Source organism: Vidua macroura, chromosome 4, assembly GCF_024509145.1.
Source record: "Vidua macroura isolate BioBank_ID:100142 chromosome 4, ASM2450914v1, whole genome shotgun sequence".
In the NCBI taxonomy this organism is placed as follows: domain Eukaryota; kingdom Metazoa; phylum Chordata; class Aves; order Passeriformes; family Viduidae; genus Vidua; species Vidua macroura.
Window position 1 is genome coordinate 44,204,377 of NC_071574.1, and position 19,321 is coordinate 44,223,697.

At 37.9% G+C, this 19,321-nt stretch overlaps 1 protein-coding gene across 4 annotated transcripts in view; it reads left to right on the plus strand.

The window, feature by feature from the left end:
- MTUS1 (microtubule associated scaffold protein 1) overlaps window positions 1-19,321 on the plus strand; it is a 115,860-nt gene that overhangs the window by 56,566 nt on the left and 39,973 nt on the right. The window contains exon 1 of one of the 4 annotated variants that reach the window (XM_053976757.1): window positions 10,851-11,105. The exons of the other annotated variants lie outside the window; for them this stretch is intronic. Coding sequence (XP_053832732.1) covers window positions 10,985-11,105 — 121 coding nt within the window. The 5' untranslated portion in view covers window positions 10,851-10,984. Of the gene's footprint in view, window positions 1-10,850; window positions 11,106-19,321 lie in introns of those variants that run through there. 4 annotated transcript variants of the gene reach the window in all.

Here is a 19,321-nt window from a genome sequence, read left to right on the forward strand (position 1 = left end):
TACCTGGGTTTTGTCTACTTCCTGTCTTCTTGCTACCCATCTTAGGCTATGCAGTCTGGTCTGTTCTTCTGTTTCCAGTGAAACCTAAGGAGGTTTAAACTGTATGGGAAAAAAAAAAAAAAAAGGAAGTGGAATTTGGGGGTAATTCTTATTTTTTAGCCAAAGTAAGTAATGAATGAACTCATGTATTTCAGCATTAAAAAAAGCCAAAAACAAACAAATGGAAGAATCCCACATAGCCTTCCTTTCCTTCCTTTTCTGGAACATTCATTGTAGATAACCTGGCAGTGTGAGGTGCTGTGTGTACCACTGTAAACTACGTTTGTGTAAGAAGTTGAAGTTATCGGAGCATGTTGATGTGTGTGTCTGCTCATATGGCAGAGGGAGAAATTGCAGCTGATTAAGTGGCAGATGGCATTTCAAAATCTGGCAGAGTTTTAAGGACTTCATATTGGGTTTGTTTTTGGTGTTTGTGCCAGTCAGGACACCTGGTGCTAATTTCTATCTGCCAAGAGACTGAAAAGTCTTCAGATGATGCTTCTACTTGCACCAGTTTCCAGGTCTTTTCAAGAGAGTTGGCAGTCTAAATTAGTTTCCTGAGAATCAGTGTGTATTTGTTGAATTAAAAGCTACTTGTAATTAATTACTCATTGAAAAGCCCTTTTTGAAAGATACTGAAGATCACTGGAAGGCCCTGTGTCCCCTGAGTGAATAGCAGATGTCTTTCTGAAAGAGGTGCTGTAGCCAAGCAGATGTTGTAAATTTGAGTCTGAAATAACTGGGCAAATTAGTTCTAACCTGTTACTCTTTCTGTGGCAGTTTTTTTTACATTTTCTGTAGTCATAACATGCATTTAATGGTTTTGTCTTTTACTCTCTTGGGTGTCAAATGTCTACATATTAATTGTGGCTGAGTATTTGATATCTTCTGTTAGGAGTCAGGGCTTTTGTCAGACTTTGCCCAAAGTGCTTGTTCTGTTTGTTGTTTTTATTAGCTGAACTAATGTTAGTTTAGGTAAAGCCTGACACTGAGTTTCAAGAGCTCAAACCTAGTCTATTGTATTATCATATAGGGGATGATTCAGCTGGCAACATAGTGTCTTGATCAGCTCAATTGAGGAAACTCCTAATAAGAAATAAAATCCATGTCTGGACTAGAAACTAGAAAAGTAAATTGCTCTTACGCTTGCTTACAGTAGTCTCAAAATACAACTTTATTTCCCTGAAAATTTAGTGTGCACATTCTCTCTACTTTCCAGAAAACTAGCGTTCTCTCCCCTTTTTTACTAGTTTAGTAGACTTTTGCTTATGATTCATCTTTTCTGACCTAAAAAAACATGTAAAAAATTATGTAAAGCTACATAACTTTGAAGTGTTGGATTTGAAAAACACAGCCATAAACTCCAAATTGACTGTAATATTTAGCAATATTTTAGTAAATGCTCTTTACTCATACTTTTGCCAATAAAATGGCTGTATTTCAGTGTTTGTTTTAATAAACCTGAACTGCTTACTGTACTGAGTCAGCTTCCAAAACTGGAGATGTTAGACATTCAACTTAATACATTTCTAATTTGTACAGAGAACTAGTGTAATTTCCCATTTATGAATGCAGAGCTATCTGGTAGAGTATTTTGCATTTTTAAGAAGTTTTTTTTCCATCCTTACAGTTGCAGATAATTCTTACAGAATAAAAATACTGTGTGACTGCTTGGATATTCTGCAGTACAATGTCTTACATTTTAAGAAAAGACAAATGATCTTTTTTGAAATGAACGGAAATAATGCCAGCCAGTACCATGTAGAATGAGGCCCGCTATCTTTTTTTTTTTTTTTTTTTTTCCTTTTGGCTTTGATATTATAGTGAAGCTTTGTTCTAATGACTGCAGCTAGTATAAAGCTTTTGTTCTTTTATTTCAGTGCCATAGTTAAGTCTACAGTTTTTAGCCTGATCCAGTCAGAAGTTCCAACCTCACTTCTATTTCTCGCCCATATGCCCAGGACTAATTTGTTACAGCAGAACTCTGATAATTGATTACAGTATGAAGGTATTAACTAAGTGTCTAGCTCAGTTGTTCATGCTGCCTTTCACATTTCTTCAAGGATGAAAAAATAGCAGGCTTTTCTAGATACACTTCCATTCCCTTAATGTTGGTGCTGTTTTTCCATTCTCCATTCATTTACAGCAATGATGCACAGCCAGAATCTGCTTGATGAAGCAAACCACAACTTACTGTTAGTGTGCCTGTAAATCTGGACAGACTTGCCTGTTTGCAGCTGTTAATTTCTAGTTTGTGTTAAAACATTCACAAGGCTTCTTTTTCTGAATTCTGTATTTTTCATGGGTGATGTTCAGTGCATCAAATAGATTCTACAAGTTCTGTGGTATATTTCTTCAGCACTGGCTTTAAAGCTAAGGCTTTAAAGTTCTTGGGAATGCTTTATTATACTTCCTAACTTGCTAACTTCAAGTAAGGATGTTTTTGTAAATATGAATAAAAGTGTTGCCTCTTATGAGATGGAATTTTGAACTATATGCAAAACTACCTCTAAAAATGCATAAAATGCTGTTTCCTTTCTTCTTCAACTTCCCTGTAGAAAAAACGGGCTGTGTCTAATTCCTCTGTAGTACATTGCAGTGCAGTGTGTGTGGATGCAGTGGGTTTTCACATCTCAGGTCTCTGTTACTGACCAGAAGTTACAACACATAATCTCTGAACCTACGTAAGCCAAGCAAAAGCAAATACCCTGTTTGGCAGTTCCAAAGGTAAAGCAATCACTTTGGGAATAAAACATGTGAATAGGTGGCTTATCCTGTTTTCCCATGACCCTGAAAGGGATCTGTGATGTATTATGGATAGCAAGTTACACTTACATATGCAGCACAAGACCATCGTCCGGACAACAGCAAGGACAACTGATGGATACACCTGCAAAGCGTTATAAATATGAACAGTGTCATTTGTGTTGTATCTTTTAGCACTATGATGCAGCATAGAATAGGTTACTAAAGGCTGCAGAAGCCATGAAAATCAAGGAAGCTTTATTAAAAAAATGGTACATGCTCCATAATGGTGTTCTGTTTTCTTATTCTCATAAAGAAAGGCTGTTTGTTTTAGTTCAACCATTTGTGAGAAAATATAACACTGGGAGAGGGAAGAAATTCAGTCAGGGGGGCTTATTGCAAAAGTGAGTAATAGTGCTGATCAAGCTCAAGTGGAAAAATAAGGTACAAATATAACAGTCCAAGAAGTTGTCCCTTGGAACAGGTTGTTAAAGGTGGGTCTGGCTCTTCACTCAACCCTTATACTGGGATAAGATGCTTTTGCTAACAAAATACTCTGGCTCAGGCAAAAGTTGGAGGCATACTTTAAGATTCAGTTTACACCCTTTTCTTTCATGCTCTTAGTCATCCCTGTAGAAATTTGAGAGGAAACAGTTCTTATGTTGCAGATTCTTTGATAGAATAGGTTACTCTCAAAATACTTGCACTTTCCACATCTGAAAAACAAGGATTAGTGTTTATCACATTCTGATTGTGTTTTGACAACAACAAACAAGACTTAAGTTTTAAAATTATATGTTATACTGTGTCAAAATGTGTATTTAAAAAAAAAAAAGGGAAAATTATTCTGAGATGTGATGCACATTGTTATGAGTGCCAAATACTTAGGTCTTCAGTTGACTCTAGCATTCAGCAATGTATGGCAAATTACCCCAGCTGACAAGGGATATCTGCTCAAGTAACTCATTAGGGCTCTGTTTCTCTTTTTGTATCTGATTAGGAGATCTTTAGGGGTTTGTTATTGATTGGGGAGTGGTGTGTATTTGCTTGCAAACGTTTTTGCAAATGTAGAAGAAACTCTGAAGGCAATCGTGTTGCTTGGAGACTTGAAAAGGCCTTGATAATGTATGTGAACATACATGCCCTGGCAGCCAAGAGATCCAGGTCTTCCAGATTGCAGAAGTGGGACTCCTGACTAGCACTAACTAGGAATTTCAATATAGATGTATTAGATAGACTGGATTTTCAGTCTCTGGTGTTAAGAGCTTCAGCATTTGTAAATAAGTTGGGTTAATCATGTTTCTGTCTCTGTCCCTATCTCCAAAAGAAAAGCTAGGAAATCCTGCAGAAGAACTTGGAACAGTTTTGCATGTTCTAGGGTGACACAGATTAGTATAAGATTAGATTCTGTATTCATTTAATGCAGTTAATGTTTTACACACTGGAGATTCTGGGAGTTGAACAATGTAAATAAATATTTTTACTTTATCCCTTGAAAAGCAACAGACATCAGGCTTAAACCTCTTTTGCAGATATTTTACTGTGGCTGTACTATTTTGTTGCCTTTCTAGCTGCAATAAAAAGCTGACTATAGTATTTTTTTAGATGTTTTTTTTTCATTCATGTGAACTATGAGGACTGTCTGAATGACTCAATTGTCTTGTGATCTAACCTTAGAATACCTTCAGGCTAATGCTCTTATAAACAGACAGCAAAGTAGAGTAGCTACTGCATGTGAACTAGCTATGAAAGCTGGCATTTCTTTTGCCATTTCTATATAAATAAATGCATATAATCTAAATGTATGTATTGGAGTTCCTTAATAATTGTATTCCTTGGGGACATATAATAATATTTATTTTGAAGAGTTAAGGGAAAATCTATAAACCTGAAATAATATTTGAAAAAGAAAAGCTGTTGCCTTCTTGGCCAGATTTTTACACTGTTACTAAATAAAGTACAGTACAACAACTGGATCTAAGGATTTAATTTCTTGGGTGAGAACTAGAATGCTCCAGAAGTCTTCAAAGTGGAATGGATGGTTTTGATATTCAAAGAATGCCACTCTAAACTCTGAAGTAATCTGTTTTGAGTGGGGCTTTTTGGTTTGATTGTTTTTATTTAAACAAATGGTGTTTTCCTGATGCAGTATATTTGTTAGAATAGGCAGTAGGATGCAAAAAAACCAGAGGTACATGACAACACAGTCTTAATGCATTCCAGATTTGGTCCCTTCAGCTAATTCTATCAGTGTATTTGCATTTGTGTTCCTTGTGTTCTTCTCAAACTTGATCTTCTGAAAGTTAACCATTTGGGAAGGTTGTCTGTTGTTCTGTGTTAACAATCAGCACTGTCCCCTGTGCCTTCAACAGATATTTTTACAAAAAACAAGGGATTCCAAAACCTCAAGGCTTCCTATGGAGTAACATATGAGCCATCTAATTCAAGTGGTAGTAGTATTCTACTACCACTACTAGTATTGAATTAGGGGGGCAGTTTATCAGATTGATGGACTGAAAATGTTGGGATTATATTTAAAATCCCAGCAATGAGGACTTTGTCGAGGTTTTATCAGTTTTACTATCCTGACAGATGATCATTCATTAAGGTCTTTTATAGCCCAACCAAAATGGTTTTCACATTACAAGGTCTGTTTCTTCTGCTAGTGCTTTTAAGTAAGGACCTGTTTTCTGGATTACAAGTTAGATATTTCAGAATTCTTTGTTATTATTTAGTTCCAAACTTCTGTGAGAACCTTGCTCTCCAGCTCCACGCATCCATACTCCAAACAAGTGGTGATGCAGAAATATTCAGGCTTTCTACAGCAGGAATGTTTGTAGTTTATTTCTGTGGTATTTATTCTGTTATGGGGAGGAATGTCTGTGGTTCTCTTCCCTGGTATTTATTTTGATGTTTCATAATAACAAGCCACACAGGAGCTTTGGTTTTCTCATACTTGTCTAAATATTGGATAGGCCAGCTGCTGTGTGAGTAGAGAGGGCAGCTGAAAGGGATCTCTACAGATTGCATCAACTCAGTCCAAGTGATAGATAGAGAAAATTCCCATGTTGGGAGCTGGAGTTCGTTGGACCCTGTTAGGGGCTTGAGTGGACATAATACTTGGAAGATCATTGAGCTGTCACAGAAATGTGAAACTCATGGTCTTGTGTCAAAGATGCCTTTTTTTCTGCTTGTCTGGGGTAAGGGAGAGCGTACAAAGCCCACACAGGTATGCAAAAGACAATGAGTTATCTTAAATGTGCTTTGTGCTCTCCAGATAAACCACTAGCATGTCTTAGGGCATATACTTGCCAAATTGACTTTATTTGCAATACTGCTCTTTATTAGAGGCTCTCTGGATATTTTTGTGAGGCCATGGATGAAATGCACGTGCACAGTGAATATAAATCAGTATTGTATAAATAAATAATTAATAGATCTGTTGGCTGTGACTCTAGTTTAAGCATTTATTTTTTCCTCTGTTGCTTGAAGTTGGAGCTCATAAGAACTTAAGCATACACCTACCCTGTTTCTGAAGGGCAGCAAAGAGTGGTTTTGAGGTTTTTTCACATCTGGCCAGACCATGGAAGCTTCAAATTTTAGGGCATTTTACCCTAACATTAGTCATATTGTACAGTGTTGTAGAGTAGTATCTCTGTAGAGATACTTCGACTGAGGAAGTCTAACCAAAATACCATTTTGAAGGGGACATCCTGCAAATGCACTTCCCTTAAATCAGAAGTTAAAAATGAAATTATTCTTGCAGTGTTTTGTGGCTATTCTCAACTATAAAAGAGTGAAGATAATGTAAACACCACTGTTGCATGTGGGAGACACAGATCAGCCTGATTTCTGTATCAGTTTGCCTGGGAATCCACTGCAGCATCACCTTCAGTTTGACAGGCTGCTGAATTTATAATGGTTAAAAGCTTCTGTGTACAGAAAAAAGAAACATAAATTATTTAGGATTTTAGTTCCTCTCTGAGGAAGGAAGATGATTCCTTTTTTCTTCAGGAGGGGATTTGAACTTAAAATTAGTCTTGAAGCTGCAGTTTGCATTCATTGTGGCAGCGGGTACTGTTGCCTACAGGACAATTAGCTTTTCAAAGTAGAGCACTGGCTAGAGCATGGAGATCACAGGAAAGTGGAGTGGGAGCAGTCATTTTCCAGAAATAAAAATGAGGACACAGATGACCCTTTGGCTTTTAGTAGGTTCCTGTTTCTTGCATCTCTCTTTGCATAAGCAATCACCCTTCAGTTCTTCCTGAAGTAAAGCATGCCAGTAAAATCCATCTGCTCTGCACTGCTCTTGCTGTCTTGTGACACAGAGCCAAGTGTCCTTTACATGGACTTCTTGGATTTAAATATCTAGCTCCTGATTTAGACCTTTATACAGTGAGACACTTAACTGTGTTCCAATGGCATTCTTAGAGACTGTTGGATGAGGAGAGAGGGAAAGGGACAGTAGAAATGCAGACACTGTGGATTGGCCTCGTGAGGCTGAATTGAGAGCCTACAGATGCCAGTGCACTTTGCTCCTTTTTTGTCACGTTGCTAATGTTCCCCGGAGTGGCAGATATACTAAATCTGCTGGGGTTAAAATAGGTCTGGCCCCTCCATCAATCTGATGGTGTCATCAGGTACTGATGCATTTAGCAACCCACACTGAATTACATGGTCATAACAGGATACAACCCCTTTCTCCATGTTGATCACAAGTTCTGCCCTTGGAATCAGAGGGAAGCCACCAGTAAGATACTAGCAAATAAAATCTGTCTTGTCCTTTTGTCTTTTGTATATTGCTTCCTATTTTATTCTGCTCTTTTCTGGTACTGTTTTCTGTCACCCTTCTCTAATGTCAAGAAAGCAAAAGACCTGTCTGTGATCCTCATGTTATGCGTGCAATGTAGACAGCGTGTGCTCCTGGCATGCTCTGTTAGGATCCCATGGATTATGCCCTGGCTTTGTAGTCTGGCAGCACGAGGCCCTAGATGACTGTCGTGGGAGTACAGACAGGAGTGGAAGGTGCTGTTTTCCTGAGCCAAGGAAACCATGCTAGCACATGCAGGGCCACCACAGTGGAGGTATACTGTGGTGTGACACTGAGCTCTGGAAAGATTACTGGAGGAGCCTCTCTGCAGGTTAACTCTCGCCTGGGAGCTGTTCAGACTGGCGTGGGCAGTCCTCTTGCTGGCTGCTGTCAGAGCGCTCTGAGCGCTGGGTACTAGATGGCACTAGATGAGCCACGCATCCATTGCTCTTTATTCGTGCTGTCACGTCTGCTTCTGAATAATGCAGACTTGTTTCAGGTTTCTGGGGTTTAGTAGAATTAAAACTCAAGAGGCTGGAAAGGCATTTCTGTCAAATTAGAAGGTTTTTTACAAGTAATATCTGTTTCTTCATGGCCTATTTTCACCCAAACAAAGAGCAGGAAAGAAGAGGCAGTAAAAGTATTATTTGTGCTACCTCTGTAAGAGGAGTTTTGTTCTTTCCTACAAGGATTTTGATGTCCATATAGAGCTTTTGTTTGCTTATATTTTGTATGGTGATTCATTCCTTCTGCAGTTTCCAAACTGGTTCATTACATCATGTTTTTCCTGTAGAGATTCTTTGTTCTAGCTCCTGTTCCTAGGAGGTTTCAGCAGGGTGTTCCATCTTCTCTGGTTTTACAGCCAATGAGGAGTTCTTTACCTTTCTCCTAAGCACTGTTGCAAGGATGGGGAGAAGTGGTGGGTTGTTTCTTGGATGTGTTTTGTTGGTTTGTAGTGGTTTGGGGTTTTTTTTTTAGCCTGATTGGATTGTTTACACCTTTTTGAGAGCATCAAATTGGGAAGGTGAGAGAATATTTACTACATAGGGCAGCTTCTCCCTTGGAGAAATGTGGGAACAGGAGGGAAATAAAAGGGAGTTCTTCTGGGGGTGCCCTGGCAAAAGGGTGAAACGTGGTATGGCTGGGTGCTAAATGATGTTTGAAGACTGGCTGTATGCCCAGAAAAAATCTCAAAATGTCTTAATTAAGAAAGGATTTGACAATAATGATCTAATATTTGCTGAGATGTGCTAATGAAACTGTGCATGTGTGAATACACAAGTCTACTGAACTGTGCTGTAACAAGCCTTCTGGTTTACTGCTCAGTGTGGTTTTCAAGCATCATAATAATGCAGCCCAGAAAGGGGCAATGTCTTTGATAATAGTATTGAACTAAGAAAGAGTCTGGAACTGCAGGCTGTTGGAAAGATAGATGAACACACATTGCTTGTGCCAAAGCTCTTCAGACTAGAAGGAATAGATGAGGTTTTATAGCAGTAATGACATGCATGCCCTGTTGTGTGCAGAGGCTGCCCTGGGAACCAAACAAAAAAACCTAATTTACTGTCTTTGTACTTATTTTGAATGGTTTTGTGGGGACCGAAGATGTATTATAGTACTTCAGAGTTGGTGTTTCATCAGTGTGCTGGGAAATAAATATTTTGGTACCTGCTTTGAAAACATGCCAGGGTATTTTCAGGCAGTCTGTTGTGGAGGTTGCCTTGATGGGTCTGTTTCGGTGCTGCCCTGCAGCCCTTCTGCTCTACATACAGTGAGCATCTGCCTCACTGTCACAGCACCAGGCTCTGTGTGATCTTAGACATACCCGGATACAGCAACAACATGCTATTTTTAGTTCTAGCTGATGTGGAAAATAAGCTCTATGAATTTAAAGTGCATCTTGGGCAAGTAAGATATGCTATTAAAATATGAAAGTTAGATTTGTGGAGGTAAAGAGAGGACAGGTAAGGCACTGCTGAAATGAGACCTGTCACTGTGATGTTTGATTTGGCTTATACCTGCTTCAGACTAAGTTGAGTTAATTGTTTCTGGAAGTGGAAAAACTGTTCCAAGGTATAGATGTTAGAGAAAATTGGCTGGGGTTTGCTGAAATGGCAGAAGTACAGAATCAATGGAAAAGCACTTAATTTTGTTGTCTCTAAAGAGTGACAAAATCTGTGGAGGCCAGCTCGTCAAACAGCCCCAAAGAAGTGTGAGCTGCCACTGTCTTGTCTCCAACACTGGCTGAGAGTACTTGGGTGGTCCCAGCTGCAATGGCTGCCTGGTAAGGCAGCTGCTGCCCTCAGGAAAAGTAGTGAAATGTTTCTTTTTGCACAGGAAGGTGGCCAGTGCATGTATGTATAGTCATAGGTCACAGGTAAAAAATGTAACATTTTCTAATCTGTAAAACAGTTACTCCTTTATTTTCTAAATTTATTTTTAATTTAATTTTTGCTAATGGCAATGGACTTCAACAAAGTATATGCAAAACTTTTCAGCTCATTAAATAGTAAGAGAAAACTTTTTCTATGAGGACTAATCAAATATGGGAAGATCATCTATTTTGTAAGAATTCCTCCAACACTGCTTATTTGCCTCAGTGTTTGGGTGCCTTCAAAACCCAGCTGGCAGAGAACTGTTTTAATGTGAATTAATGCCTGAGTCCTTCTCCTCTTATGATAAATGGAAGCATCTGCAGTGTTGAGCTGCCAAGCTAAGCAGAATTTCCCTTAAGCAGCTCTCAAATACTGAATTGTTCTTAGAGAATAGATGTGTCTTTGGATTTGTTAACACTTTAAATGTGGACGTAATATTTGATTGAAGGAAACAGTTTTAAAAAAAGTGCACACTGAAAAGAGTTTTGGAGAGTGAAGCTGAACTATGCCTCCAGGAATATTCAAATAATGTTCCTTACAGTGTCCAAAGAAAAATTACATGGACCGTGACATTGCCGGATGATATATTCAGCTGGTGAGACCACCCACTTCCTCCTCCTCCCTCCTCATCCTCCTCCTCCCATTTCTCCTTTTCCAGTTCCCAGCCCACGGAGTCCCATAGCAGATTGAGCATCGGTGCTGTGATGCAATTCAGAGGCTGATGGTTTTTGAAATCACTAAGTCGGTTTTATTCTGAGGACAAGCTTTGTTTTCAGAACATCTGGTGAGGAGAAGCTGCCAGCAGCATTTACATTGTGGATATCTGCTTTTACTGATTTTTTGCTTGTCTGTGCATAAGGAGTAACAGCAAAGGAATGGAGACCTGATTATTTCTTCAAGCCTGTTTTCTTTAGCAAGAATTGTTCACTTCTGGCAGTAGTGATTTAAAAACATAGTATGTGACAGTACATGGAGGCTATTTCTTGCTTGTTTGTCTTCCAATTGCACTGAAGACATGTTATGGTCCCCGAAATTTTCCTTATCTAACATGCGCGTAAGGCTGACAGCAAAGGGATTGCTTCGAAACATTCGTCTGCCTTCTGGCTACAAGAAAAGCACTGTTATATTTCATACAGGTTTGTGTATTTTTAATATGATGATCAGAGCATGCATTGAGTGAGTGGCTTGTTTACTTCAACAGCATCTTATTTTTAGCAAGTAAGAACTGTACTGGGCATGAGAGTTTTTGAATTTCAGACAGAAGTCTGACTTTTAAGCAAAGTAGTTTCATATTCTAAGCCTCTGCATGTGTGCTGAGCTGCTTGTTTGGAAGATAGTTATTCTGTTTATGAAATGCAAATTGGGATTTGCTTTTTCCTTGCACAAATCCAAAAATAGTATCGGGAAATCTGTGCTGTTAAATATTTATCTAATCATTTTAATGGTTATCTGCTGGGAGCACTGTCTTTTCTGTATCTTGATTGGGTGCAAAGGGGGAAACAGGGAGGGAAGTGGAATTAATACAGGCTGTCATGGTGTGACTTTCTGTCTATGGGAAATACTTGAATACTTACCTGTAGATATCTATTATCACAGTTGTTGTGCTAAATAGATATTACTTGCAAGTGGAACAAACAAACTTTTGTGCCTCTTGTTTCGAGAAAAACCTAAAAGGTACAACGTTTTGAGACACTGAAGACAAGTGTGTATGTTTAATTCACACATACACAGAGCACAACAAACAAAAAAAAAAATTTCAAAATTCTCATCTGCGTCTGACCTGATTTTTATTTTCAGTGTCAGGCAAAGCGAAGCAAGTTTCTGGAAGGTGGGCTTTATGCCAGGACAGGGTCAGGCGTGGAAGTTGTATTTTTGTTTGAGCTGAGCTATGTGACATCTAGAGATACTGAGAGCATCTTGCATAAGTATTTTTCTCCACTGCACTATTTACAATTTTCTTTCATTTTACTTAGAGGGGGAGCAAGCAGCTATATAAGCTAGTTTTGCAGAAGCTCTTCACTCAAGAATTTCCTCTCTCACTTTAAAACCCCCTTTTTTGCTTTTATTTTCTTGCAGTTGAGTGCTATCAGTCAGCTTTCCTTACTGTCCTGTCTTTTCACAAGGCAGCTTTAAACATTTGCCTTGTCATTTCGTATCCTTGCCAAAGTAAATCCTGCTTCAAAATTATCCTGGGACGATAAATGCATTTATGAACATAATACAGGCCAACTGTACAATATAGGCTTCTGTTTGCAGGTTGCTTGTGTTGGCATTAAGCTAGGATTTAAAGACTTTGATGTCAAAAACTCTTACGTAAAGAGTGTCTTTGTGCATATAACTATATAAATAATGTGAAATTTCTACATAACATAACACATACTCCAGGACCAAAAATCCTGAAGGAGAAGGTGAGGGGAGATAATGTTCAGTCTCCCAAATGTTCATTAAGTGCTACTGAAATTCATGTAATTTTGAAAAATAAATTTCATTAAAAAAGTGCATGTATCAAGAGAATTTTACAATTATAAGAATCAGCTTTTGGTTTAATTTATTTTGAGTGGATGTGAAAGCAAAACCTGCCTGAAGGTCTCTGTAAAATACAACACGTAAAATAGATTGCAAGCCCTGTGTTCTAGTTAAGAAGCACTACATTAAGAAGTGCTGAACAGACCTTCTGTGTGTTTTCTTTATGTACAGATTAATAGCACAGCACGGAAGCTTCAGAGGTTTTTGCTTGCTTTCCCCCTTCTGCTTTGCTGTCCTTGTAGGAAGTTATTATGTTAGCAGAAAGCTGACCAGTGGTTAGCTAGAGCTGAGTATACCAAAAAAGTAGGGCATATGAAAACCAGGTCATAGTCTGTAGTGGAAAATGCAAGTATGTATAGATAATACTGCAGTTTTTGAAACAGCAGAATGCATTGAAGCTTGTTAGTGATTATTTCAGGTTCATAAAACTCAGCAACAGTACATGAGGCAATGACTGTGTATATCACAAGCATAAAAGGTTATTTTCTGTTGTTGTTAAATGCCAGGAGGAGCCATATTTACTTTTACAGCACCAATATTACTGTCTTTTCTTGTAGTGGTTTAATTTGATTAAAATGGCATGTGGCTTCTTTCCAAGGTCACATGAACAGTAGGCACAATAAGCAGTAGAGACTGTGTCAATAAATATGGGAAGGGGTAACTGCCAGAAGGAATTTCAGGGTCCATCTAGGAACATGAATATGTACGAGTGTTACATAAACAACACTGAGTACCAGTTTTGATGTAGATTTTACTTCTAAGAAGCATTATCATGGATTTCATTCTTTGCTCCCTTTGATCATAGCATAGATCGACTGCCTTTACTACTGTAGACCATCCTTGAAATGCTTACGGCAATTGTTGAAATGTAGAATTTTAAAGTAATCTAGAGCACAGGTCAGGTTGGATTCTTCTGTTGTCATATCACCCCCCCCACCCTGTGCTTGACAATTTCAGTGCAGTAACTTGGTAAAGTTAGAATGTAAACACTGTTGGGAGGAAGAGGATGGAACTTTTTCTTGGATTTCAGTCTGACTTGAGGTTAGTTCGCAGCAGCCTGATGCAGTTTCTTCACATGGAGCATGGGGGGACACACAGTTGTTTACACAGGTGTTATGTTATTCTAGGTTAGTCATTGCAATTTAGCATTAAATGGATCCTTGGGCTGGATATGTTTGCACTACTTGTATTGTCATTCATGTGCAGGTGTCAAAGTGCCTAGAGTAATTCAGATATGTTAAAGCATAACTATGCAGTCTGTTCAGGGGAAGCCAAAAAAATCAGATGCTTTTCCACTAGGAAGGGAATAAATCCAGGTAAAATTTAATGTAATATTTAAAGTGTTTTTTAAGGTCTTTCAGCCTTGTGTCTAACTTCCATGACTGTGCTGTGTATTGCTTCAAGGTCAAGATATCCAGAAGTTTCTTCTCTCTCCTTAAATGCAGAAAGACATCACAGTATCATTTTTCGCAGCAACTGGAAGTACAAACACCTGCATTGTTTGCTGTATATAATGAGTGCCCTCTTCAGCAAAACAACATCCTGAAACCTTAAGGAAATAATTTATTTTCCCATCCTGTGACTTATAAAACTTACTTGTAGCAAGTAACTGCAAAAAGTCTAAACACTTCAGAACTGCATAAACATGGCAGAGGAGAGTGGGAACCACTGTATTTCAGTGATGAAATAGTATATTTGCTTCCTTTATTGAATTCACCATTTAGGATTTTTACCAGAGTGACTAAAGTGCTCTTACATTCTTCATGCTTCAGTGGTGTGACAGAGTAAATCATCATCTCTGCGTAGATCATCAGTTCTGTATAAACTGTGAGAGAAAGACATTCTGTTATGAATGATTCAAAATAGTAGTTTTGAGTTGCTTATGTTTTCTCTTGTATAAAGATAAAAGTCCAGACAAGAAACTAGCTTTGCAAATGGAGGTCAAAGCTCTTGTGCTTTTTTTCTGAGAATTTCTCAATGTTTCTATACTGTTTTGTCTCAAAATGTTGTCATCCAGCCCTTCTTGCTGCTTTTCCTCTTTCTTTCTTCCCTTAAGCAAACTATACTTGGTGCTCTTGTCTTGCTGGTGACTTCCTTTGCTTACTAAACATGTCTTTTCAGCAATACCAGTTTTAAAAACTCCCTTGCTTATAACAAGCAAACATCATAAATGTGTTTACTTGGGCAGCTGATATCCTTTTTCAATGACTTCTTCCCAAAGTTGTTCTTTGATCACATTGGGAACTATAAAATTACTTCTGTGTGTTGCAAAACAGGGCTCTTAAAAAAGGATTCTGAAAGCCTGAGATATCGTGAGTTGCTTAACTGTTCATATCACTTTTTCCCCCTCCCCCTGAACAATAAGTGAAGTACTGGTTAAATGTCTGGCACTACAGTTTAATACAGCACCAAAGAAAGATGCCCAACACACTGAATCCTATTAAGTATTCTAAATCCAGAAGTCTGCTGGAGAAATTTTATACAGGACAAGTATGTTAAATATTTGTGTCACCCACCAAGGAAAAAAATATTTCAGAAGTAAAGCCAGCTTATCTGTTCAGAGCAAAAGAAGTTGAATAGCTGGAAACCATTCATCATGGGGGATTTTGAATTTATTCATGTTCCTGTTTAAGTCAATGACATTCTGCTCCTGACTTAATCTATTCAAGACTGGGTACTAAATGACCTGCCTGATGTGCCTGATTTCAGTCTTAATAGGTCATAGCTTCAATAGGCATGTACATGATAACTAAATGGAGATTCTTATTTTCAGGTGTCATGGCTCTGTATTTCAGGGTTTGTAAGTACAGTTTGTACTCTTTGCAAGTCTCATCCAATGGAACTGTTTACAATAGCTATAAAATAAAGATAGCACTAGTAATTTAAAAGGTAGCATTAGTAGCAGAAAGGATCTGCCAAACCCACCCAAACCCTGTCCCTCAAACAACAAAAGAAACTCCCCAACCCAACAAAAAACATGCCAGAGTCAAAACAGAGTAACTTAGATGTTATGTTAACATTTAACCTGTGCATATATTTAATAAAGGATGGAAAAGAATTGAAATGGGGAGCTTTGCCCCAAAAAAATCTGAGAAAGAACAACTGGTATGCTACTGAAAAACAGATGCATAGCAACTTACATTCTACTCCACTGTAGCTAGTGATGTTGGATTTTGTTATGCCTTCACTTAATTAGATTAATTATATGTGAAGGATACCCCAAGTATTTGCCAGTATGAAATAAATAGAATTGTTTCTTCAAGCTCTACCTCATAGAAGAAAATTGGAGAGTAAATATAATTGTTGGAGTTAATTGGAGAGTAAATATAAAGACATAACAAATAATCTCTACTAGTACCACTGTATATTCTAAGTTGCATTTTTTCCCACTTGACATATCTAATAGGTGAAAAGGGTCTGGCTGCAAGTTCTATTGCTCTGAAGTAGGTTGGGGTTTGAAAATGACAGACAGCCACACTTACACTTAAAAACTTGAATAGCTTTTAAATTACTTCAGAGGATTTCCATTGTGGTAAAACAAGGCTTTTACGCTTCCAAAATCTGCCTCTTCCAGTTTTGCAGTTTGTGCAAATGAATCTATTACCATAATAGAAATGGCTTGCAACATTCAGACAAATTAAGTATTACTACTTACTCAGCCCTTCTAATCTGAACTTCCTAAAACATACAGCAATAGCTTTTTTTTGAGGAACATACCATGAAATTTCAGTGGTAGAATGCAACATTTTGAGTGTTTTCAGCCAATTGTTTCACTGTCTTGTGTTACTTTTCTTTCTTTGCTGGCACAGAAAACTGATGTGTGAAGGAGTTTTTTCTATTTCTAGTTAGTTTAATTTTATGTTAAGTAATGTGTAGATTGGGACCACAGTTACCATTCTCACTGCCATGAATGGCAAGAAATGTTGATTTATTTTTATAGAGATGTGCATTCATTTAATATCATGTAGTGAAGTAGCATTGCTAGTATTTTTATTATTTAAAAAAATTGTAATCTCTTAGTATTGCAATGCATAGGAATAACCTGAGTCCAGAGGTGATGGATTTGATGTCTTTAGGGAAGTTGTCGTGTTCCAAGCAGCTCTTGACTGTTTTGCCCAATATCATGCCAAAACCTAACTTATTTGGAAAATTATTTGCAAGCAGACCCTATCTCTTCTGGCTTGTCTTTTAGAAAAAAATTCTGTTAAGGCTCCACTGGTCAAGCAGTCTAGCTGGAATAGTGTTGGTACAGTTAAACAGTAACAAGTTAAAAGTTGGTACTGTTAACAACAAAAAAATTAGCACTATCACCAGCACCTTTCTAACCATGTTCACCAACAGGTCACGGAGTATTGTTTCTGTTATGTCTCCTACAGGACAACAAAATAGCATTTGATCTGCTGAAAAATGAATGTATTGACAGAAAAATGAATGTATTGACATCTTAAAATAGTGTAAAAAATATGAACAAACCAACATCCCATTTAATTTAGCTGTCTAGATACTTAAATGTGGAAATAACTCACCTTAAATAACCTGTGTTGTATCTGGACATGATGTTGCTTTACAGTTGCTATTTACAAACATTTCATTGGTATCATCTTTACTGATGTGTAGTAATTGTAGCAAGGGCATTAAATAACCTGGAGTCCTATGTTCATCTCTTGATTAAATTTATATTTACTGCTTCTTGTCATGATAGTGTGCTGCTTGTACACTTACAGCAAGTAAAAGATCTTCCTTAGGATCCTTGTGTAAACAGTTTGTATGTGATGTTATGGAAATATTTCTAGTTAGGCAGGAAATAGAACAGCTGGGAACATCTGTGGTGAAATTCTTTTAATGAAAGCTCATCCTTTTCTCAAAAAGAACTAGCAGTCCTTCAATAGAAAAGTCACAGTATTACAAATGGTACTCATTTATTGCTTAACTTCTGTATTAATAATTTTAGACTCTCAGATACTGCTTATATCAGAAGCATCTAAATTATAAAAAATGGTTTTTGTATTTATTACAAGAGTAGACTTTGTGCTAAGCCTTTTCAGCTATTTTAATTCGTAAAACAGGATCATCGGAAATGTTTCTGCAAAAGAATAAGTGAACTTTCTTAGAAAGCCAGTTGCAATTATTCTACTCCAAATAAAACAGAAGACTGGAAAAAATTTGCTTTTCTTAGACTTAAACATGGCTATGTTGTGTAACGAATATAATAAGGCTTGCTTATTTCCACAAATATTACTGTACAATCTGCCATCTGCTTAACTCACTTATCAAGTTAAGACATTTTGCCAATTAAGAAGATAAAAGGTCCTGATATGAAATGAGTCACATAACCCTATTAAAACTGTATTTCTTTATTTCAGGAGGGACCTCAGGATTTAAGGTAAAGGAAAGCAAGATGTCTGTGTAATGTGCAGTGAATATTTTTCTTGCTGCCTTTGTTAGTGGTACAAGTAGAGGTGCTCATATTTGGAGATTTTTTCTTGAGGATTAACCTCACATATGGATTTTGGTCCTTGTGGTAAGTTATGGGTATGCCCCAGTGAACACCACACTTACCTGAGGTGTCAGCTCCTCAAGAAGATTTCTGTTGTCTTCTTTCCCTCCCTCCCTCCCTCCCTCCCTCCCTCCCAGTCCACCACCCAGTTAAGCAAAAATCTGTCTACCATCTTTGTAGTTTGCTAGCTTACTCAGGGGAACATTAAGTGCAAGGAATGATACGTTGAATGTTTTAAACCTTCCCCACAGGAACTGCTTGGTCTCCACAGCAGGCATGACAAGCAGTCCCTCCTTGAGGGAAGCGCTGGTAGCTGTCAGACATTTGCCAAAATGGTTGTCAGTTGTGCAGCTTGGTTAGGAGTGGCTGGAGAGAGAAGTCCCTTAACTGCTCAGCAAGCAGCAGAAGGACTTTGTGCCTCTCAAAGGGTGGAGACATATTTTTAGCTAATGAAAGTGCTGGATGCTGCCCCATTCTTTGTTTTGTTTTCAGCTTGGCAAGATGTTTTCAAATAGGTTCCGATATATTGCACTTAGGCTTTTCCTGAAACAATGGTGTGCAATGTCCCAGGCACATCCCTGGGGAGATATCTTTGCTGTTTAATAGCAGGAAAACTGCTTAACATGGCAGGAAGGACACAAATAGGTCCTTGATGTGGTGACGGCCAAGATCTATATAAGCGCATTTTCTGTGTCTTTTGGAAATGTGGAGTTCCAGCAGCACTTAGAGCTGGTATGAGGCACATGTGATACAGTATTTTCTGTCTTGAGCTTGCAGTGAAGCATGGAAGATTGAGTTCACATGAATGATTTTAACCAGCAGCAACTGAAGTGCTTCTGTTAAGATGCTGTTCTATTCTGTTGACCAGCGAATGTTTTTTCATTGCTAGGGTAGCTTTAAAGTAGCATTTCAAGTTTAGTTTTAGACACATGTTCATCTATGTTGGTGTTCCTTAAAACATGCTATGCTGCTGTCTCCTTAAATACATTTTCCTAAAGTTGTGAGTTCAATTTTGATAGCTTAAATTTTCTTTTATTCTTCAGGGACATAATGTTAATTGTGCTGATATGTGTAATCAAAAGGATGAAAAGCACAAGTGCTTAAACTTCAAATTAGAAAAATGACTTCCACTTGTGTGAACCAGCCCAGTGGGGGTGAATATGTGCAAAAAACATTTTTAGTGCTTTAGAAAATCAGTACTGATATAGAGTAACTCAGAGTCTTAACAGAGCTGTGAAACAACGTTGAAATAGATAATCCTTTACTTAGACACAGCAGACTTTATTGCAACTTCCCTTACCTGATCTTGTCATGCCAAGGTAGTTATCT